Consider the following 23,949-nt stretch of genomic DNA (forward strand, 5'->3'; position numbering starts at 1 on the left):
TGAACATCCAAAATATTTGCAGAAAACAAAGCTGAAGCACCAAGGAGATAAGATACCGTAGCATGTGTCTGTTATGTACTGCTGCGTTAATTTACAAAAAAAACCTCACATTTACAAAAAAAATTAAATAAATTTAATTAGATATAGCAGGCATCAAGCAGACATGTACTTGAAAAATGTAAACAATTGTATTGCCCATCAAAATATAATATCTTATCCTAGGAAGATTTAATACAACATAATTCTTTCTTTATAATAATTTATAATTATTCTTTCTAAATATAATTATTTTTTTGTGTTCATTTTTGGGTGAACTATCCTTTTAATCTGGCAAAATCATCTCAACTTAAATTCCTGAATTTGGTATGTGATTGACTGCCTGTGTCTGGTAGATGCTCTGAGCTGTTGCTGCCTGAAGTCTGACCACACTGACTCTGACTAGCCAGTGGTGATGCAAGGGCTGGGGTCTGTTTGCATATGATCTGCCTGTTAGTCCAGCCATTTTAAGCCAAAATGGGGGTCAACCTTGAACAAATTGCAACAGAAGCAAACTCAACTGATTTTGTATCCTCAATATGTCCTGAGTAAGGGAAAACAAGTCCCGAAGAATCCCATTAGGGGAAAGTTTCGAAAAAGACCCAAATATAGCCCATTCATTCTTTCTCTCACATGAATAGGGTAAAAATCGTAACCTTTAGATATCAGCATGAAAATTACTGAGTTGATTACTTACATCAAGACAAACAAAAAATGTATTACAAGTTTTTATAAATTGTTTGTTAACATGGACAAATGGTGCATAATCTAATTATGTATGTGCTAATTTGCATAAATACCACAACAGATCTAAAAATTGGGTCTAGCCGGGGGAAAATGTCTTGTTGAATCTTGTTGACACATAACAGTAAAATACTTGATGTTAAGGTCTGAATGGAACCCATTTAGGTGACCCATGAGCATTAATACATAGAGGCAGGAAGAAGTACTTTAGAAACCAGCCTTTATTCATTTTTAAGAGATTGGGTTTGGGGCTGGGTCTGTGGGACTGTTTCTGGGGGATGAGTCTGAAGAACAGGAGACAATGGTAAGGAGAATGCAGGTCAAGACAAAAGGCAGGTAAAATAAAAAGTGAATCCCCAGAAACAGTTTTCGAAACTTTCCCCTAATGGGATTCTTCTGGACTTTTTTTCCTTACTCGGGACATATTGAGGATACACAATTATTTGAGTTTGCTTCTGTTGTAATTTGTTAAACCTTTTTTCATAAAATGACTGGACTATGTTTGTGCTTATTAAAAAGAACTCTTATAGCCTATCTCTCCCTTTCTTTTCATGTTTAATTGACCCTGTTCAAAAATATGGCAAATTTAAAATATGATTCCAATCATATTCATATTCTAATCATCATTCAATTACCAACATTTGTATCTTAACTCTTTCCAGTATAAAAAAAAAAAAGAGGTGTTTTTGGTAATTTTCACAATTTCATGGCACCCCAGAATATTTTGTTGTATGAATATCTGAACATACCAAAAGAAAGAACAGACCCTGTGCTTTAAAAAAAACAAAAACAAATCTGTTTTATTCTAGCTTCGTGCGTATTTTTTATCAACACTTGAATGTTGGCAAGTTTCATAAAAAGCAACATGAGCAAAAATCGCATTTTTATCAAAGACTACATTCTGATTTAATAATGATCAAAACACAGTAGATCGAGTCCATCAACACCCTACACCCATAAAGCTACAATCTTATTTTATTTTTTTAAATCAGCATCAGCAACTGCCAGTAGCAAATAAAATTTTGGGGTGGCACCCGGGGTGGCCAATCGCATGTCAGGGGTGTCCAGTGCCGGACCCCCCTCTGGCTCCGCCACTGTGTGCGATATGACTATTTTTGATCGTGAACAATTAAAATGTCTCCACGATCCACTTTTTCGGAAATATCGTTGTATCGTGATTCGTGCTACAGTGCACACTCTATCAGTTTCAGTTCTATGGCTTTCACCAACGTCCCAACATGCAATGCAAGTACGCAACAAATTGGGGTGTGCACGCTAGATGTCGGCGTGTTAACAAGATCATATACATTGCTCGTGAGATTTAGCAACACAGTGACGATGGAAGAAAATACTGAGGGATTGGTCCCTAAAAAAAATGCAACAAGGGTAATATGGAAATGGTTTGGATTTTCCACAACAGACAATGGCGCAAACAACAGTTATTTGCAAATGTTGCAATGATAAGACTTGCACGTCGGATGGCAACACGAGAATCTTTTTAAACACCTCTAAAGAAAACACCCGAAAAAATATGCTGACAGTCAGACTGCTCAAAGTCGTAGATCCACGTTACGAGATACCCAGCCGCAAATATGTTTCCGCCACGGCCATGTATATCTAAATCTTATGGTCTAGCCGCACTTCAGAACCATATTTAAGTCTGACTATTAGGCCGGCTACACACTGGCTGCGTGGCGTAAGCGTCTCAGCTGCGTGGCGTGTCCGTTTTTATTTCGGCTCCCATGTTAACAGGTTAGAGCTTGCACACTGCCTGCGTGACACGCGCGTCTCAGGCGCGGCTCAGGCGCGCGGAAAACGCGTGCCTGCTAGAAATAGAACCGACGCCTATTTTTCACGCGACACGCAAGCGTCTTGGAAGCGTTTCCAGGCAAAATTGAATAGGAAAAGATGTTTATATGACATTTTGACACGAATACATATTAATAAATGTCATTTTGATGTTTGAAAGTGTCTAGGGTTGGACATAAATGCAAATATAAATGCAATTTAAAAAAATATTATCGATTTTCAAATACTGCACCTGTCAATACAGAACGAAATATTTTATAGTCTATATTGCCGTCAACACTGCCGACGTTGTCTTTGCTGCTATATATTTATGTTTAACATGAAGTATAGGCCTTCCACAACTCTATCCCCATGTCACCAATATGTCACCTAGCAGCAGCAGCGCCGCGTCAGACACGCTTCTGGTGTGCAAAGACACAGAAAACGCGACGCAGCCGCCACGCATCTGACACGCTTCAGAAACGCCACGCTCACGCCACGCAGCCAGTGTGTAGCCGGCCTTAATTGTATTGATGACTGGAAGTTGTGTAGTACATGTCTAGAAATACTTCCCACAAGACAAACACGGGGATTATTATTCTCACTGGCATTTAGTAGTTTATAATAGTAAATAATTATTAATTACATTAGGAACACTGAACAGGGTAACATTATGAAATTAGTATACAATATAAATTGCATTATAATATTTGAATGTTTTGTAAATAAAAACAATTATGCTATTGTAGCACAATCTGTCTGGTTTCAATAAAATATTACAATTGAAAAAACATTTGTAAATTTAAATTTACAGTGTGCTCTACGTTAAATCTAACTTTTTTTTTTTTTATGGGGACATTATGGCTGTTTTGCGGCTCAGTAATTTGAAAAATAGTCTTAAAACCAACATGGAAAAGAATCGTGATAAAAAAATCATGAATCGTGATTTTTTTTTTTTTTTGAAAAATTCTGAATATTATATTTTTCCTTATCACCTACCGTATACTTTCAATAATAAAACAAACATAAAAAATTACAGCAGTGAGAAAACAACAGCTCAGAAAGCATCTGATCACAGCGATGTTACACCAGCTCTGCAATTCAGCACTGCAGTCATGTCACGTTTATTAATATAGCACGTTATTAAACAGTATTAAACATGAAAAACGGTGTGACCATGTCTTCATGTAATCCCAGGTGGACTGGATGATGGTGAGATCAGATCTGTGTGGATCAGACCGGCTGTTGTCAGACTCCTTCTGCACACAAAAATCTCACTGGATTATTACAATTAATGGCAAAATTTATGTTTGGAAATGTAAACTGATATTTTCTACTTAACAGAAATAGAAAAAAAGAAATAACTGGATTAAAACCAATATGTGGGATACTGGAATACTGAAAATGTTTTTATAACTGAAGAACTTTGCAACATTAACACTGTTATTTTCCTGTTTATAAGTGTGAAGATGACTTAAAAAACAGACGGGATTGTATAAAGCACTAGCCTATATGAATAAATGTGACTTGACATGAAACGAGTCACATGGACACTTTTATGGCTTTTTTTGTCCTTTTGGGAGCTTGACTAGTTGCTGTCTGCTTTCAATGTACAGAAAATATTCTTCAGATAATCACATTTGTGTTCCACAGATGATCTGAGTAAATAATGACTGAATTTGTTCCTCTAATAAATTTGACCATCGGCGCTCTATGATTGTGTATTTTCAGAAACAACGTCACCTGACCCTGAAAGAGAAACATCCCAGGATGAAGGAAAGTCTGGTAAGATCCAGCAGATCTGTTGCTCAGTTTGAGTTGAAAGTGATCTTATGATATAAAGATAAAGATGGTTGTGTGTTTTTAGAAACAACGTCCTCTGACCCTGAAAGAGAAACATCCCAGGATAAGTTTGGTATTATTCGTTTCGCATTTTGAGTTCAAAGTTATCTCATGATATAAACACATTTAATGTACAGCATGTGTAAGAATATAGTTGAACGTAACATTCTCACTTTGTTTCTCTGTGACAATCCCTTTGTGTGATTTCAGGTTCCTCTGTGATAGTTGTGGTTTCTGTGGGTTTGATCCTGCTGGCTGTGTGTTTAGTGCTCATGTTGCTCAAAATAAAATACAGATGTAAACATGGTGAGACACACACACACACACACACACACACACACACACACACACACACACACACACACAACACTGAACATTTAGTACATCTGAGTGTGTCGCCCTCTGCTGTTCTGAAATACACACACAGTTAAATTATCTCTCATTTTCTCAGTCTGAGATGTGGCTCTTGTTCACACAGGCATCATTTCATCATCAGACAGAAGAGAGACCGGAGATCATGAAATGGTGAGTTTCAGAGCTGATCTGTGCTTCATGATGTCAGATAAGTGGGCATGTTTGCTGTACCTTTAAACTGAGACTTCATGTTTGGGGGATTTTGCTTCTCTTTCAGGTTCAAGACTCAGATCCCACATCAACTCCTCTATATTCGACAGTCCAGTTACCCACAATCCCCTCTGATTCACAGAATCCACTTTACTCATCAGTCCAGTTACCCACAATCCCCTCTGATTCACAGAATCCACTTTACTCATCAGTCCAGTTACCCACAATCCCCTCTGATTCACAGAATCCACTTTACTCATCAGTCCAGTTACCCACAATCCCCTCTGATTCACAGAATCCACTTTACTCATCAGGCCAGTTACCCACAATCCCCTCTGATACACAGAATCCACTTTACTCATCAGTCCAGTTACCCACAATCCCCTCTGATTCACAGAATCCACTTTACTCATCAGTCCAGTTACCCACAATCCCCTCTGACAGGGTCCTTTACGCATCTGTCAGTTTCCAGAAGCATGAAGAGTCTCTCAGTGACGCTACAGTCTCCTTCAGCAAGAACGAGATTCACTCTGATTATGCATCTGTCAAACACAGCAACACACCAAACTATACTTACCATTAGAGTTTTACTCAAATCTAGAACCATGTCAGTCACTGAGAATAATGACTGAGCCACGTGCAATAATTCAGTGTCATTGAACAGGTTATGATCAGTTATTAGAACAGGTTATGGATCAGTTATTAGATCAGGTTATGGATCAGTTATTAGATGAGGTTATGGATCAGTTATTAGAACAGGTTATGGATCAGTTATTAGATCAGGTTATGGATCAGTTATTAGATCAGGTTATGGATCAGTTGTGACACCTACAGGTCACTGTTGGGAAAGAAGCTGAAATGTTTCTCTCAGAGACAGAAGGAAACATTGACTTCTCCTGAAATGTTAAAATGAAGACAGAACTTATTTTTAAAAATCATCTTTAATCTTTGTCAGCATCAGTTTACCAAAAGTGACGCATTATGTTGTGAGCAATAGAAAGCCTTCTCCACTAAGATTTAAAGGGATAGTTCACTTTGAAATTAATTTTTGATATGTTTTAGCTTACCTCAAGGGCATCCAAGATGTAGGTGTCTTTGTTTCCGCAGTAGTTTCAATTTTGATATTTTTAGGTCAAACCGTTCTTGTCTGTCAGTCATATAATGCAGGTCGATGGTCACTGGCTCAAAACACAAGCACAGAGTCCAAATTAAAACAATTCCCCATCGTCCAAATGAAACAATTCCCCATCGTAAGTACACATTGATGGCCTAAGACACGAAACGAGCGGTTTGTGTGAGAAAACGAACAGTATTTATATCGTTGTTATCTCTTGATAACAGCACACGTCTAAATGATCTGAAGGCGCGGGCGGGTATAGATACAATAGATGCCGCTTGGCTACGGTTTCGTTCCAATGAACTGCAGTAGCCAAGGCGACATCTATGTATATATCTATACCCGCCCGCGCCGTCAGATCATTTGGACGTGTGCTGTTATCAAGAGATAACAACGATATAAATACTGTTCGTTTTCTCACACAAACTGCTCGTTTCGTGTCTTAGGCCATCAATGTGTACTTATGATGGGGAATTGTTTCATTTGGACGATGGGGAATTGTTTTAATTTGGACTCTGTGCTTGTGTTTTGAGACAGTGACCATAGACCTGCATTATATGACTGACAGACAAGAACGGTTTGACCTAAAAATATCAAAATTGAAACTACTGCGGAAACAAAGACACCTACATCTTGGATGCCCTTGAGGTAAGCTAAAACATATCAAAAATTAATTTCAAAGTGAACTATCCCTTTAAATGTATTTTAGAAAGGTAAAACTCAAGTGAAAGGCAGTAATAGATATTTGAAAAATTTAATTACATTACTTTTTAACAAAAAAAGTAACTAATTACATTGTAACTTGCCAATACTGAGCAGCAGAATACATTTCAATCTCCAAAAGAACAAATTAAAATACTGTTATGGCGCTTTTCCACTACACAGTACCAGCTCGCCTCGGCTCGGCTCGACTCGACTCGGCTCTGTTTGGTTTTCCACTGTGTAAAAGTTGTACCACCTGCTTCCAGGTACTTTTTTTCGTACCACCTCCGGCGAGGTTCTAAGCGGGCAGAGGCGAGCTGAGGCGATACTAAAATGTGACGTGAAATCATGGCAGACTGCTGATTGGTCAGAGAGAATCGTCACTATTCACTGCGTCATCATTGCACGCGCCAGACGCAGTATCCTGAATAAAAAACAGCAAAAACAAAAACAAAAACATCCAAAAACAGCATACACTCGATTTCCTCCATTGTCCTGAGTGTGTAGGTAGCGGGTGTGTCTCGCGCGTCTTGCGTAAAAGATTAAAGGCCATGTTGCAGGTTTTTTTTTTCATCGAATTTGTGCAGTTTACTTGTTGGTAATAAACATTTAAACTGTTATCCATTGTATTTTATGTTGTTGGGTATCACAAAACGCAATATAATACGAAAAAGTAGGCTATCTTACAGCGGTTTGCAACGATTCTCCTTTCCGCCACAATGCATTCCATTACGTCACGTTGGGGAGAGAATATTCCAAAGCCCGCCTTGAGAGCGTAGAGAGTGACTAGAGACGAGTAGACGAGAGTATTCAGATAGCGCAGATTATACAACACATCTCTAGTCACCTATAACTGTTTAAGCTGGTTCATAAGACTTCGTGTAAAAAAAATTGGTAAAGTAAACAAACAATTAACATACTCGTGCGTGCCGGCTTGAAGGGGACCATGATCCTGCGTGAAATGGGTTTATGCTATCTTCAGCACAAACGGATTCAGGCAGCATGCAAATCCTGGATGCTGAGTGAGGCACGTCACATCTGGTCGCGGGGTGAGCTCCTCGACCAGCGACCAAAACGCACTCACTTACAGCACAAGCTTTCCAACGCAGTTTCCATGGGATGGCACCGCCGGCGCCCACACAAGCACCTGCCAAACAGCGACAGACACGCGGCGGCTGTGTAACTTGCAACATTTTCACAGGAGGAAGAGGCAAATGCTTAGAAACACTTGGCAATGATGCTGTTACTGGAGCTAGTAGGCTGCCATCAAAACGTGGGATAACTAATCATTAATGTGTTTACCACGTTGGGGGAAAGACTTAATTAGGGATTATCTGGAGGTGGTGGATAACAGGTGGGACTGGCAAATTAGCCCATAGCTAGCATGATGCCTTCTATTTCTAGATGAAGACAAAGTTTACCGGTACTTATCTGAACTAATGTCATGATCACTGCCACTAGATATAAAGAAAACGTTGATTTTTCACTCATTTTTCCCAGTCAGTCGCCACAGTTCTAATACAAACTGTATTGGCTGAGGCTACCTTTCCTCCGCTTCTCCCCAACGTGACGTCATCACCGAATTGCGTAAAAAAAAACGTTCATACCAAAAAACGTAAAAAACTGGTCTTTAAGACCATTTTTGAGACATTTTAAAAATGGTATACATATCTTGAGTGATTAATGTACCCATTGATCAACAGTGGTGGTTAACCTGCAACATGGCCTTTAAAGGGACACTTCACCCATTTGCATTAAGCTTTGTATTGTTAGAAACCCAGTCATATATTATAATAAACGTGGATTTTTCATTAATTTTTCCCTGAGATGGGAGAAATAAGGATTTAAGTGTTTTACTTCCTGCTTATTATGACGTAAAAATCATCATTTTGCATCATAATAAGCAGGAAGTCACATTTCATTGAAAAGTGTAGAGCTCCTCATTATTCCAGGGGGCGGGACCCGCTCACGCTACAGGCCTATTACAGATCAGTGGGTGGGACTTCACTTTCTGAAACTGAAAGCAATATCCTCCATCTTGTTTGGAAGCTAAGCTAACAGGCGCTGTGGAGACAGATGTAAAGTTATGACAATTGCAGAGGGTAACGTTACTCAATATGATGTAGAAGAAGAGGATTTCGGAAGTCTGATGCTTGAATCAGGTGTTTGTGGCTACCTTTACAAGCTGCATTATAGCGAAGAGCAGCCGAGGCAGAAGACCTGCCTGCCGCGGACGAGGAGCCCGGACTGGCTCGGGTTAGGGCGGACTGGTGGCGCCGGTGATCTCACTATGCAACTACGAACCGCTACGAACACAGAGATAGAGTCCGTCTGCTGCAAAGAATTTAAACGATGCCAATTTCTCCTGGACGAAATCTCTGAATCAGACGAGGACACGGACGTTTGTGTTGTGAACCATCCTAGTTTCGCACCGCATCTGACTGAACATCCCGGTAACGTAACCATGCAATAATTCACCACTTCGAAAGAAATACAAATGAGGAGTAATTCATTAATGAGTTCGCCAACTAACTAACGTTAGACATTTTGTGTGAAATGAATTTCAAGCTCCGGTGGTAGCTAGCCTTATGGACGGATGAGTGATTCATATGCTGTTCTGGATTAGTGGGAGTGGCTTGCGCAGCTGTGCAATGTGGTGCATTGTGGGAGTTGTTGTCTTTCATACAAATGCGTCCTGAAGTTACTTTCTTTCTTTCCTCGGTCAAGAAGGCACCAAATTCAAAATTTATTTTACATTTCGACTACATATATGACCCACTTTCAATAAAGATCAATGTTCCCATGGGTGAAATGCTCCTTTAAGTCACGGCAGTTTCCTGCGGTGTCGCTATGACAACCAGGTACTATTGTGGAGGTACTATCTGCAATGGAAAACGGAGCGAAAAGCGAGCCGAGTCGAGCTGAGTCGAGGCGAGGCGAGTCGAGCTGGTACTGGTAATGGAAAAGCGCCATTAGTAACTTGTATTAATGATTGTGTTTGTGTGCTGCTTTGATTTAGCAATATGTTTGTATTATTCTCATAATTTTTCATTAAAAATCTCTGCTGAATAAATGTATATTTATGCAGTCCCGCTGCCGTTTTCATTGATCACTCTGGTATCCAGATTTAAAGGTTCATTGGTGGGGTTCAAACTTCAGAGTATTTATTTTTCCCTGCATTGATTTCACAAGTCTAGTACAATTATGTGGTTTTGTTTCATTAATACAGTGTATACTTTTTACTTGATATACCCCGAAAGAATGGAAGTGAAATGTGACAACATGCCCCACCTAACATGTGAGGGGCACATTGTAACAGTGTAATGTTATCTGATCTAATAAAAAAAATTATCCAAGACAAACTCAAATATTGTGTCAATAAAATACAATTCTTAACTTTTTCATATAATGGCCTTTTTTAAATAATTAAAAATAAAATATTTTTGTGACAACAAACACACCGCAAAACACTGCTATACAGCATAGTTCAAAACAAAATAATAATGAATAATTTCTGAACATGAGCCTTTATTCACCTTTTTCTCATGGTTTCTCAATAAAATTCATAAAAGTATAGAATAGAATGGAATAGAATAGCATATTTCTAATAAGGGCTCATTGTAACTAGGGCTGGGCGATATGGACCAAAAGTCATATCCCGATATATTTAGGCTGAGTATCGATATACATCACGATATTTTTTTCCGCAAAGTGAGAGCAAATGTTCAGTCAAAGTCAAAGCCAAATATGACATGTCACAAGTAGTTTTATTGAAACCGGCTATTTCAGTGAACAGTTGCAAAATCAAATGAATAAATAATAAAACAGGTTTCTTCACCTTAGGGCTGCACGATTGTGACAAAAATCATAATTGCTGATTATTCCCTTGGAATTGGAATTGTGATTTATTAATTATGATTATCAAAGTTTACATTGAATGTATATAAACAAATTTTGTGTAAACATGTTATAATTTGCATATATATATACACACATACATATATGCTAAATAGCTAAAGCTATTAAATAGCAGTCCCAAACTAGTTTTTGTTAATACAATGTGGTATGAGCCACTACAGTCATTTCAAAATATAAAAAATAACACAAAGAAAAATAAAGTGGCATTTTGGGGTTAATATGGAAACGACATTACCACGGTGAATACACAATATTATACGTGTATTTTGGGACTCGACTGAAGTATGAAGCCTTCTTTATATTAATAGTTAGCATCCACATGTTACATTGCAAATATGAAAACTTTTGACTGAATGAGAGATGCGCGACCGTTTCGATTTAAATAAATTGGTTTAGGCTTGGCGTTTAAAATAGGCTAAATGTTGTTTGTAATAAAGTGCACAATATAGGCTATTGTTATAGGCTATTATTTTATTATACATGGCTACTTATTTTTCATTCTTGTTGTTTTCTGCATTCATTTGTCATACAGTAAAATAGGCAACACATAGCCTACATGTTAATAGTGTTTATCATGTAAATGTTGTATTTATTTACAGGTCTTTTACACTTGCTGAATAGGCTAATATTAAAATGTTTTTTTTTTTTTTTATGACGCGTTTCTCTCTCAACATGATCCGGTGTGACCTGCACTCATGTGCATGGCAAATACGGTCAGTTAAATAATGTTGCTGTATTATTACAAAATGCATAGAGTGGAGACCATTTGGGCAAAAAACAAACAAACAAAAAAACATATTGTGTTCATTACCCCCACCCACACTGTAAAACCCAACAAGTTAAGCTAACTCATTTAATTTGAGGAAACCGATTGCCTTAATTCAATTAAGTTTATAAAAAACAATAGTTATGAGTACTCTGAACTTATTTTAATCGAGACCACTAAAACAATAATACAAAGTCAAATTCAATAAGTTAAGCTAACCCAGCAGGCACAGGATATATACTACAACGTCGGTCAGACGTTGGATTTTGGTTGAAAATGAAAATCGGGTTGACGTCTAAACCCAACGTTTGTTTAACGTCATGCTCCAACATTGGGCAATCGTTGAATTTTGGTTGGAATAAACCAGACAAAAAGGTGAAACGCATGGCTGTACACTTATTACCAGCTTCACTTAAAACTAACCAGATTTACTTTATTTAATTTTCGTTTTAATGAAATCATATTTTGTATTTTAAAGTCACCATGATGGTGGTTAGCGTTTGCTTTAGTTGTGCTCTTGACCCTTCACTCTTTAATATAAAAATATCTCTGGCTGCTATAACTGTGTGTTTATAAAGCACAATTGTTGTAGCAAAAAAAGCCATGAGATCAGGTGATGCTTGATGATATCATCATGCAATTGCCTGAATCACCGATCTTATTCAGTGTCTAATGCTTTGATTATATAGGATTGAGGTTTTAATACTGATTTATTCATAATAGAAGTAATTTGTTTCTACAGCATATCAAGCAATGTTTTTAATAAAATACTTGGTTATTAAAAACTATTTAGTGCACAAAAACCTTTCATCTATGCCAGTACTTAGATGCACACAGACATCAAGAAACAGCGTATGAATCTCAACAATGGTGACAATCAAACAAAATATCCAGACAATCAGATCAACATAATTTATTAATGCCGCAATGCATGCTGGGAGATAAGGTTGAGTTTTGATTGGTGGTACCCAGCATGCACTGCAGCATGAAGCGTTTCATTGATTGTCACCATTGTTGAGAGTCATACACTGATTTTTGATGTCTAAGTAATAATGTAGAGAGAAAAGTTTAATGCACTAAATGTTTTTAAAATTCTTTATCTTATTTGGTAAACAACATTGCTCTCATGCTGTAAAATTAAATGGCTTTGATTATAAAACATTAAAAATACACAGTCCTTTATAATCAAAACATTAGACACTGAATATGATCAGGGATTCATCAATATCACCTGATTTCAATTTCTCTAAACTATTTTGCCACAACAATTGTGCTTTAAAAACACACAATTAAAGCAGCCAGAAAAATTTTTATACTAAGAAGTCAAGGGTCAAGAGCCAAACTAAAGCAAACGCTAACCACCATCATGGTGACTTTAAAATACAACTTGATTTCATTCAAAGGAACATTAAATAAAGTCAGTCTGGTTAGTAATAAGTGAAGCTGGTAATGCTGTTTGTGTTGTTTACTCCTCCTCTGCTGAGATCTTCACAGATTTAATGTGCATGTCACATGTTTTTGCGGTGCTTATTCCAACCAAAATTCAACATCTGTCTGACGTTGGAGCTTGACGCCAAACAAACGTTGGGTTTAGACGTCAACCTGATTTTCATTTTCAACCAAAATATGACGTCTGACTGACGTTGGATTAGTTGGAGTCCAACGTCTTCCTGACGTCACATTGACGTACTGTGCCTGCTGGGAACTTATTACATTTGAGGACACCGATTGCCTTAATTCACTGTAAAACCCAACAAGTTAAGCTAACTCATTTAATTTGAGGAAACCGATTGCCTCAATTCAATTAAGTTTATAAAAACAATAGTTATGAGTACTCTGAACTTATTTCAGTTGAGTTTACTAAAAGTAGATATACATTGCAGTCAAGAAATTAAGTGATTAATTACAGTGCTATGCATAAGTTTAGACACCCATGCTAAAGTTGACTAAAAAGAGGAATAAAAAATCATCTTTTGGAAATTAAACTTAATGCCTTAATTTAAAAAAAATAGGAAAAATCCAACATTTAAGGACAGCAATTTTCTTTGTGAATGAATAATGTATCGTAAATAAATAAATGTTCTTCCTTAAAATACAGGGTGCATAAGTTTGGACACCCCTATGTTAAATTCCCATAGAGGCAGGCAGATTTTTATTTTTAAGTATAAAAAAAAAAAAAATGTAGGATACTATGCATCCTGATAAAGTTCCCTTGGCCTTTGGAATTAAAATAGCCCCACATCATCACATAGCCTTCACCATACCTAGAGATTGGCATGGGGTACTTTCCACAAGATCATCTCTCAGTGCAAATCAAACTAGCTTTTAGGCTAACTGAAATAAAACCATGCCAATCTCTAGGTATGGTGAAGGCTATGTGATGATGTGGGGCTATTTTAATTCCAAAGGCCAAGGGAACTTTATCAGGATGCATAGTATCCTAAAAAAAAAAAAAACTTAAAAATAATAATCTTCCTGCCTCTATGGGAATTTAACATAGGGGTGTACTCACTTATGCACCCTGTATTTTAAGGAAGAACATTTATTTATTTACGATACATTATTCATTCACAAAGAAAATTGGTGTCCTTAAAGGTTGGATTTTTCCTAATTTTTTAAATTAAGGCATTAAGTTCAATTTCCAAAAGATGATTTTTTATTCCTCTTTTTAGTCAACGAATGTGAATGTTAAAATCTCCAGCAATGGCAAAACAGTCAAACTCTGAGGTAATTGTTGATAACAGTTCTGTAAAGTCCTCAGCAAAGGCTGGAGAGTATTTTGGAGGCCTGTAAATAATGATGAGTAAAATGCGTGGAGCACCTTTTAACACAATACCCAGATATTCAAAAGAAGGGTAATTCCCAAATGATATTTGCTTACATTGATAGATATCTTTAAAAAGAGCAGCTAGACCCCCACCTCTCTTAACAGCTCTGCAGACACTCATGAAAGTAAAGTTAGGAGGGGCTGCTTCATTGAGGATTGTTGCACTGTAGCTGTCTTCTAGCCAGGTTTCATTTAGAAGCATAAAATCTAGGTTGTTTGTGGTTATTAAGTCGTTAACTAGAAGTGATTTATTTTTAAGTGAACGAATGTTTAAAAGTGCTAACTTACCAGACTTACTTTTTGTCCCCACATCAATCTTACTTTCACATGTAATAGGCAGCAGATTAGATGGGTTTGCTGTACGGCTATTGAAGGCCTTAGACTTTCTATCTTGTAACAGAACATCAATAGAGAAAGATACAGGCACACTGGGTTCCCGCTTGTTCTGTAAACATTTGAGAAAGTTACTGTTATCAGAGCGGGCACCCGACACATATCACTGAGAGCTGGTATCAGTTGTTTTTGGTTCACCTCGAGCAGAAGGAGGAGGGTGTGGGCCCTGGCGTTGTGGCAGAGGCCGAAGAGCTCTCACAGGAGGAGGGGGAGGGCGAGCTGGGCCCGCAGGCTTTGGTGGCAGCGGTGCCTGTCGTTTTTTGGTTGTTATCTGGGGGCTTGCAGCAAAAGAGTGGGATAGTTTGGTTCCAGCATACACCAGTTCTTCCATTTTCTGTGAGAAGCACAGAAGTGGCGATGCTGGGGAGAGGGAAAAGGTGTCTGGTGAAAGGGGCTGTTCCTCTGGTGTTATCGGAGGCTGTAATATGCTGTCCTGGCTTCCCTGGCTGTTTTCCAGGAAGTCGTCCTTGGGTGCTGAATCTTGGAGCAGTTCTAATATGTCTGTCTGTGGTGAGCTCTGTGGGCAGGGTTCAGCTGAGATTGAGTCCGTGAGCAGAGGTTGTTGTGGCGGAGTGGTGTTATCATTGTCCTTATGTGATATGTCAACCGCATGTCCATTTTGCTGCTGATGTGAAGTCCTGTGGTCATTCGTACTGTGTCCAGGTGTGTGTGTGCCGTTCAGATTGAGTGGATTGGCACACATTGCAGAAGGATGATTGAGGGAGAAGTAGAAATTGTCCTTTAACACTCTTGAACCAAGTTTGTTTGGGTGATGGCCATCCCGATGAAACAGTTGTCGTTGACTCCAGAAAAGATTGAAATTGTCAATGAAGTTTACTCCTTTTATATTGCAGTTTTTTTGCAGCCATGTATTTAGCCCAAGCAACCGTGAAAACCTGTTTGTTCCTCTTGCTGGGAGTGGTCCACTGATGAATGTTTGAACTTTCAGTCTTTTAAGTGTTTCAAAAAGTTCATTGAAATCCTTCTTAAGGAGTTCTGACTGCTCTTTATGAATATCATTCTTCCCCACATGAATTATGAGTCGATTTGCAGTCTTATGTTTCATCAGAATGTTCTGAAGTTCCCTGTTTATATCAGAAGTTGTTGCTTGTGGAAGGCAGCACGTAGTTGTATCCCTGTTGCTAATGTTTCTGATTATGGAGTCCCCCACTATCAGAGTCCTGGGCTCGGCTGCGCTCTGAGCTGAGTGCCGCTGTCTGCTCGACCTTGAGCACCAGTTAGCATCAGTGTTAGCTACTGGCCCATTCAGTCTGTTTTCGATCACATTCATCACATTTGGGGATTCCTCATTTACATTCATTAGCACTTCAAATCTGTTCTCAAGATGTATAGGCAGTGGTGGGAGACCAGTCTTTGCAATCCTTGTCAGAGCTGTATCTGGGGTAGAGGATGCTACTGCGGCAATATGTGATGCTCGTGACAGTCTGATGTCTCGAGTGCCTTTGGGTCTCCCTCCCTGTGTGTGCCATCGATTAGTAAGTCGATCGGCTTGTTTCTCTACCTGTCGAGGAGCACTAGTTTCATGGGACTCACCGGTATGCTGTGGGTGTCCATGACGAAGCTCTGTTGTGTGCTCCGTCTGGTTTGGTGGTCCCGTAAGTAACTTTGTTTCAAGAACTGCAATCCTTTGTAAAAGTCTGTGGCAGTTAGTGCAGCAAGTAGATTCCAGAAGAGGCATTTTCTCTCTTATCCTTATGAATGTAGGCAGTTGTGTTTTCCTTTCCCGGAATGTAAGCTGGTCGGGTAAAAGAATTCTGCGTTTTTGTAGTAATCCAAACTTTGTTGTCTGAGCACTGTGCTGTTTGCTGAAGATAAAATTAGGTGATAAAAGGAAATAAAATATAAAAATATAGGAGATAAAATGTAAAAGCGATAGAGCAAAGCGCGGAGCAGTAAGCAAGAGCGTCCGAACAGTAGCTGAGCAGGAAGCATTAATGTATAAGATCTGCGTGAATGTTCAGAAAATATCCTTTGTGCTCCACACAGACAAAGAAAAGCTTCAACACAAAGTCAGGCGGATCTAAACACTTCTGTAGACAGAACTTACTACACTAAAAAGCTAAAACACAAAAGCCACAGCCAGTTTTACTTAAACAAGCGGGTTTTAGATGCGTCCTGTTGTCTGTGGTCTTCAGCTGGTGTGAAGATGAGTCTGCAGACTTTCCCACAGCATGATGCTTTAAAGAGACAGTACATACAAAAAGGATCAAAGGGTCAATTTTTCTTTTTTAAGAAATAAAGCTGTAGAAAGTACGGCTACATGAGAAATCGATTTATCATGATTATGATTTCTGCTTCTCTAAAAATATTGGGCCGTTGGTTATTTATTCTGAAAACTTTATTTTTTACATTCAGTTATCTTGCATCGGTAACAAGCCTTCACAGTCGTTCATGCTTGCGGTTGCCAGATGTCAAGAGTTTAAATCCCCAAACATTTTCTCTTAAAAAGGAAACATTTCATGTCTTAGTTTTACGTTATCTTTGCAATCTGTCAACCCAGGGTTCTCAAGTCTCACGCATTGGCCGTGAGACACACGCAATTCAACCAGTTCACACCCAAGCCAACCAAGTTGTCCTGCAAGCTTTATATATAACGTTGTATACGTGGTGCGGGCACACAAAGTGAAGTTTCCCGCCGCCAGCACGTATCTCGGCCAGATTGCGTTCGTTAATAGGCAACACACAGGAAAATCCCCAGAGTAAAATTAACTCTGCTCAGAGAACATTTGGTCGCTCTCTACAGAGAGTTAAAATAACTCTGAATCAGAGTTAAAGTTAATGGGATACTTAAGTGATTAATTAAGTGATGATTGGGCATTAATGATGAACATTAATAGTTTAGTATGGGTGTCTAAACTTATGCATAGCACTGTAAGTGATTCTTGAGCATTACTGCTGTTAATGAGCAGAATCAATGAAGGAAAGAGAAACAAAAGAACTGCAACTGACTTCAGACACAGCCTTAGATGAAATCAACTCAAGATAAAACACGTTTAAATCTCTAAAGATCTCAACAGAGGAGGATTAAAGAGTGGGATTAAAGGCGCCCACAAAAACAAAATATGGACCCAAATTTTACAGCACGTGTTTTGAAACAATTAGCATTTAATTTCGTATCACCTCACATGTATTGGGGTGCACAATAGTGATGATGATGTGATGTGGAGTACCATTCATTCACATTAATAATTGCATGACAATTTGTAATATTCTTCTTATTATAATTATGATTTTTATTATTAATGACGCTTATTGTTATTTAGAAGAAGAATGTCGTTATTATTATTATTTGTATTATAATTATTATTATTATTATTTTAAAGAAGAAGAATATCATTTTTATTATTTTGTCAGTCTGAATTATTTTTTGGTCATTGAAAACCTTTCATTACTGAACCCAGTCCGTGCACACCTGCCGGGCCTAACCCTGAAACGTCAGGTAAAGCGCACAGGCTCGCAACTTAAGGAATACATATGCCTACAAATCAAATGCTTTGGTAAAGTCACACAAATTAAACATTGAAGTCCATGTTGCACAAAAATAAACACTGAAGTTTATAATTACTATGTTGTTGTTGTTTTTACAGTGGGTCATAATATATCATATCTTTTAGTTTGTCAGTGCGTTTTGTGGTGTTAGGAATTGTTTTTCTGTGCATTCCCGCACTCAAAACGTGCGTACACCACCTCCTGAGCTGGCGTAGGATTTGAGCGTGCCGTACGCCAACGTCCATATTGATAAATCTCAAAGTCACCGTGGTTTTGGGTGTACGCCAGGTGTACGCTGGGAATTTGGTGTACGCACTTTTGATAAATGAGGGCCACTGTGAATAAATCAGCCCACTGGGCTTCGTTTTAGTCGGTTCACATGGACCGGCCACCCCTACGCTGGCCAAACACACACACACAAACACAACAACAACAACAACAACAAATAATATACTAAACCCAGAATCTCAAAAAGAAAGATACAAAGAAAGAAAGGTGGTTTCTTTCTTTGGTATTATGTCTTTGCACAAAACATTAGATCGCTCAAATTATGAAACAAAAATAAATAAATAAATACAAGTCAAAACACTTCAAACCAGGCCAACCAAACAAATCCAAAAATACAATAATTATTTAAACCCACTCAACACAATACACCAACCAAAGAAATAGAAAATCAAAAAGAACAAAAAAATAATAATAATAATAAACCACAAGTTCTCAGCTCCTTAATTGAGCAGTATCAATGTAAAGCAAGACAAAGAATGATATACAGCCAACCCAAATAACAGAATATAAGCAAAAAACTAAACCAAATAAATTTAACAAAACCTAATAATGATAATACAATGGAGCAAACCAATAAACAAAACTTCAATCCAACTCAAGTGCACACACACACACACTTGAACAAAATACACAAACGAACAAACACAAATCAATGAAACTGCACAAGCAAACACCAGGTGGCGCCAGAATCAAAGGCCACGGTTTCACAGCTCATCCCAGGTAAGCGGTGTACAGGCAATAACCAACCGTTCAATGCAATCGCGTGCAAGCAAAGATCCTGCGTCCCAAAACTGGAACCGCTATTTATATATAATAATATACCACAGCAAAAATAATATTAATTTGGCATGATGTGGTAAATGAGCGTGGTGTAATCAGAGTGAATCTCCTCGTTGCTGACGGAGACTGAAGCTTCACTGAGAGACTCTTCATGCTTCTGGAAACTGACAGACGTGTACAGGAGCTCATCAGAGGGGATTGTGGGTAACTGGACTGGAGTCGATCCACATGATGAAACGATTCCTATGTGAACAAGAGCAGAGAAAATGTGAGGTTAAACCGAATGTGTATTTCTGAACAGCAGAGGGCGACAAACTCAGATTTACTTAATGTACAGTATTGTGTGTGTGCGTGTGTGTGTGTGTGTGTGTGTGTGTGTGTGTGTGTGTGTGTGTGTGTGTGTGTGTGTGTGTGTCTCACCATGTTTACAGCTGTATTGTATTTTGAGCAACATGAGCACTAAACACACAGCCAGCAGGATCAAACCCACAGAAACTGCAACTATCACAGAGGAACCTGAAATCACACAAAGGGATTTTCACAAGGTGAGATTATGACATCATGTACAAGTATTCTTACAAATGCTGCACATTCATCGCTTATATATCATAAGATCACTTTCAACTCAAACTGAGCAACAGATCTGTTGGATCTTACCAGACTTTCCTTCATCCTGGGATGTCGTTGTTTCTGAAAATACACAATCATACAGCGCCGATGGTCAAATTTATTAGAGAAACAAATCAGTCATTATTTACTCAGATCATCTGTGGAACACAAATGTGATTATCTGAAGAATATTTTCTGTACATTGAAAAGGACAGCAACTAGGAGCTGGCAAGCTCCCAAAAGGACCAAAAATAAGTTTCATGTCAAGAAAAAAAAAATAAAAAAACGTTTTGTTGGATATGACCGTTTTCCTAAAAATTCATTCTGTCATCATTTACTCTTATTGTTCAAACCTGTATGACTTTATTTCTTCACAATATAAAATAATATATTGGTCAACGAACAGCATTAAACCCCAATGACTTTTCATAGATAAAACAAAACATTTCTCAAAATATCTTCTTTTGTGTTCATCTGAAGAAAGCCATATTTCATTTCTTGGTGAACGATCCTTTTAATGAAAGAGTATTTTACCTCCGATCACATTCAGATGAACTTCAGTGAATATGAACGACCCAGAAGTCTTCTCTGCGCACCAGTATTTCCCAGAATCCTCTTCTGTCACACTGCTGATGTTCACAGTAAAGACTCCAGCTGAGGTTTCGTCCGTCAGAGAGAATCGGCCGTTTGTTCTCGTATCGGATGAAACACAAACTCCGTCTCGGACACAGATGTTGGGCTGATCTCCTCTGCAGAAAAGCCTCTGTGTTTGACTCCTGACGTTCTTACAGCTGATGGACACCGATCCTCCGACAGACGCTTGAGTGACGAGCGCTGGAGAGAACAAACACATGAGGATGATGACAGAAAACATTGAGATGATCCCCAGAAAACACTCTCACCATCTTTCAGGACGATCATGAGCTCAATGGGAAGGTTAAACGCTTCTCCCACTGCACACCAGTATATCCCAGCATCCTCTGCTCTCAGGTCACTCAAGGTCACAGTGAAGAGATTGAGTTTAGTGTCGTCCTTTACTGAAATCTTTGGTTTATTAACATGGGCTTCATTTGAGCTAATTATATGTTGAGCATCTTTAGTGAAACACTTTCCTTTACAAAGATGCTTTACTTCTGTTGAATGGTTTTCATCATAAGGGCATTTGATCTCAGATGAATCTCCTTCACGTCTGACCACTGGAGGCACTAATAGTCAAAGAAAAGGAGAAGTATTTATATGCTGTCATATATGCATATGTTATTTGATTTATGGTCACTGCACGTACTAGTTGGAGTGAGTTGATGTTGATTGGTGAGAGAGACAGAAGTCAGATGTGTGTCTCTGGTTTCGGCTCCACACCAGTAAACTCCAGCATCTCTCACGCTCACATTACTGATGCTCACTGTGAAAACTCCTGCTGGACCGGCAGAAAACTCAAAGCGTTTCTTCTCTGATGAACTGATGCTTTCACAGATCTGCTCCTTGTTCTCTTTGCAGATGTGTGTGAAGGTCTCGTCGTGTTTCTCGGGGAAATTGCAGGTGAGTTTCACACTTTCACCAATAATAGCAGATGCGTTGCTTGATGCAGGAAAATGAACAACTATACAAAAAAACAATGAGAAATATACAATATAAAAAAGCTATGTTTCTTATTTTAAGTCTCTAAAATGAAGGTCCTCCCAGAAGCTCTTTACCTTGATTTACTGTCAGTGTAATCTCAGTGAACAGATCATGATCAGGGATCTTCACTCCACATCTGTACGTCGCTTCATCAGCCGTGGTTAAATTACTGATGAAAACCTTCAAACGTCCTTCACTGGAATCATCAAACATGAGCACTTTACCATGATGATCCCACTGATTCTGTTCATCAACGAAGATCTTCTGTGGTGAATCTTTCTGGATAAACTTCTTGTTTCCTTTGAATTTTTGTGGAAATTTACACGTGATGAAGACTGATTTACTGGAGTAGGCCTGAACCTGGACAGAAGTGATTTTACCTGCAAAATGAGATTTATATGTTGATTTATTACATTATTAAAAGTCAGGAGGGATTTACATCCCTTATTTAGAGCTGTAAGGATTCTTTAGTTAAAAGAAACTAAACTCACCAGAAACATTCAGCTGAATCTCTTTAATGAAGGTTATGTGAGTAAATGATTGATCTGATCCGTATCTCTCCACTCCACATAAATAAACTCCACCGTCCGCTGCAGAAATATCTCTAATGGTCACAGTAAAATGATCTTCATGACTGTCAGACAGACTGAACTTCTCCTCAGATGATTGTGATGATCGTGAGCTCTTCAGAACATGGACAGGATCCTCGTTCAGTCTGTAGAAAACTTTGGTGTGTGTTTTAAACTCCTCATCATATTCACAGCGGAAAGTGATCCTCTTTTGTCCAAGATACCCGTCCCGGATAACAGACGTCCCACAACCAGACTCTGAAAATGATTTCAACAAAACCTTGAGACATGAACTTAAATCTAACATATTATTAGTGTTATTAAAGGTGCACTAGGGAACTTTGTCCTCTCTATCCCCATCTCTGTGTGAAACATACAATGTCATGATCCTTGCAGTGTTTTTTTTAAATGTGTATTGTGGTTGTTTTTAGGTATATTTATAGTTGCCTGAGATCAGAGCAGTGACATCCTACATGAAGACATACTGACAGAAAAACACACATCATGAAAATGTAATCTGAACAGATAAATTAATAAGAATTAATTAGTTATTAATGTAACTGAATTAATAAGTTGCATATATTTTTTTCTTTTTACAGAGGAAACATGAACATGCAAAGAAGAATGACATACAACATAAAACTGACATTTTCCCTGCATAATCCAACCTGACAGCTCGAACTATGGATTATTATTATAATCTGACCGTTCTGAATCAGTGTAAGGCATGTAAAACTGTTTTAAATTTTTTCAGTAATTCATTTTTGTTCATTTTTACTCAAAATCTTCCGTACTGCACCTTTAATAGTACTATAATAAATAATTGCTGTAGGAAGTTATAAAGTGTCACACATACCTGTCTTCACCTTTAAGTTAACATCATGACTCCATGTCTGATTGTTTCCACATGTATAATCCCATTCATCCGCTCTGCTGATGTTCCTGATAAACACTGTGAAGAATCTGCTGTTTTCATCATCATACAGAGCGAATCTCCCGTTATAAACCCATTGACTCTGAACATCAGTACTGATGCCCATCTTACAGCTCCTGTCTCTGCAGAAATACTTCACTTCATTAGTCTTGCTCTCCTTCTTGTACATGCACTTGAACATTAAACTCCCTCCAGTGCATCCAAACACACTGAAACAAAGTACTTGACCTGCCAAACACAAGTTCATTTGCTCTGGGTTATTATATATCATCAATCTGGGTAATATAGTATATTATTTGACCCAGACTGAGCAGTGAAGAACTGACCTGAGATCAGGCAGAGGGTGATGAAGATGAAGAGGATGATGGCAGCCTTCATTCCAGATTGACTTCAGTCTCAGATATCCAGAGAAAAACCAGATCCGATCCCGATCCAGTGAAAGCAAGAACTGATCAAATGTGTTCCTTGAATGCGATGTAAGTCACTATCATTAGAAGTACACAGATCCTCCGTCAGTCTTTCTCATGTTTCTTCTTCCTTATTCTCTAACGGTTCCACCCAGATCTGCACTGTTAACAGGGCGGAGAGTGATGAGATATGTGTGAAATGTAAATGTGTGAAAGACAAGCAGAGAAACACAGATGACAGACGACACATCCGTATATTAATATAAACATATACATTAAGAGTGACAGAAGGGTGTAAAGACTTCATCCTGCATTCATCATGAAAACCACAGAGAAACTGACGTGTGTGAAACAGTTTTAGTAGACCTCAGTCATCTTTAAACATGACAGTATTTCCGGTAAGAGGGCATACAGACGCACTGTGAGAATCTAATGTGCTTTAGATGTTGTGAAAGATATAAGAGCACTTCTAGGCCTGGTTTCACAGACAGGGTTTAGATTAGGCCAAGATTAGGCCTTGGTTAAATTAGGACAT

The 23,949-nt window shown here is 38.4% G+C and overlaps 2 protein-coding genes across 6 annotated transcripts in view; one reads left to right on the plus strand and one right to left on the minus strand.

Annotated features, from left to right (window-relative positions):
• LOC311286325 (polymeric immunoglobulin receptor-like) overlaps positions 1-6,257 on the plus strand; it is a 127,228-nt gene extending 120,971 nt beyond the window's left edge. For 2 of the 4 annotated variants that reach the window (XM_084402483.1, XM_084402484.1), the window contains exons 16-20: positions 4,300-4,353; positions 4,436-4,483; positions 4,621-4,716; positions 4,889-4,935; positions 5,042-6,257. In XM_084402483.1, the coding sequence (XP_084258609.1) occupies positions 4,300-4,353; positions 4,436-4,483; positions 4,621-4,716; positions 4,889-4,935; positions 5,042-5,557 (761 nt within the window). In that variant the 3' untranslated portion in view covers positions 5,558-6,257. The remainder of the gene's footprint in view (positions 1-4,299; positions 4,354-4,435; positions 4,484-4,620; positions 4,717-4,888; positions 4,936-5,041) is intronic. The other 2 variants (XM_084402485.1, XM_084402490.1) reach the window with 1 other exon arrangement.
• Positions 6,258-17,009: 10,752 nt separating this feature from the next.
• On the minus strand, positions 17,010-23,560 carry LOC311286343 (polymeric immunoglobulin receptor). 2 transcript variants are annotated; one of them, XM_084402514.1, is made up of 10 exons: positions 23,334-23,560; positions 22,930-23,129; positions 21,996-22,331; positions 21,579-21,884; positions 21,170-21,484; positions 20,787-21,089; positions 20,419-20,718; positions 19,933-19,965; positions 19,696-19,791; positions 17,010-19,518 (listed from the first exon to the last, which is right to left on the minus strand). In XM_084402514.1, exons 2-10 carry the CDS (start codon positions 23,111-23,113, stop codon positions 19,334-19,336), a joined length of 2,058 nt encoding a protein of 685 aa, XP_084258640.1. In that variant the 5' UTR covers positions 23,114-23,129; positions 23,334-23,560; the 3' UTR covers positions 17,010-19,333. The 2 variants fall into 2 exon arrangements, with proteins under 2 accessions (XP_084258640.1, XP_084258639.1); XM_084402513.1 differs by having other exon boundaries at positions 17,012-19,518; positions 22,930-23,235.
• Positions 23,561-23,949: the final 389 nt, after the last annotated feature.

This window comes from Rutilus rutilus (assembly GCF_951802725.1).
Source record: "Rutilus rutilus genome assembly, chromosome: 2".
In the NCBI taxonomy this organism is placed as follows: domain Eukaryota; kingdom Metazoa; phylum Chordata; class Actinopteri; order Cypriniformes; family Leuciscidae; genus Rutilus; species Rutilus rutilus.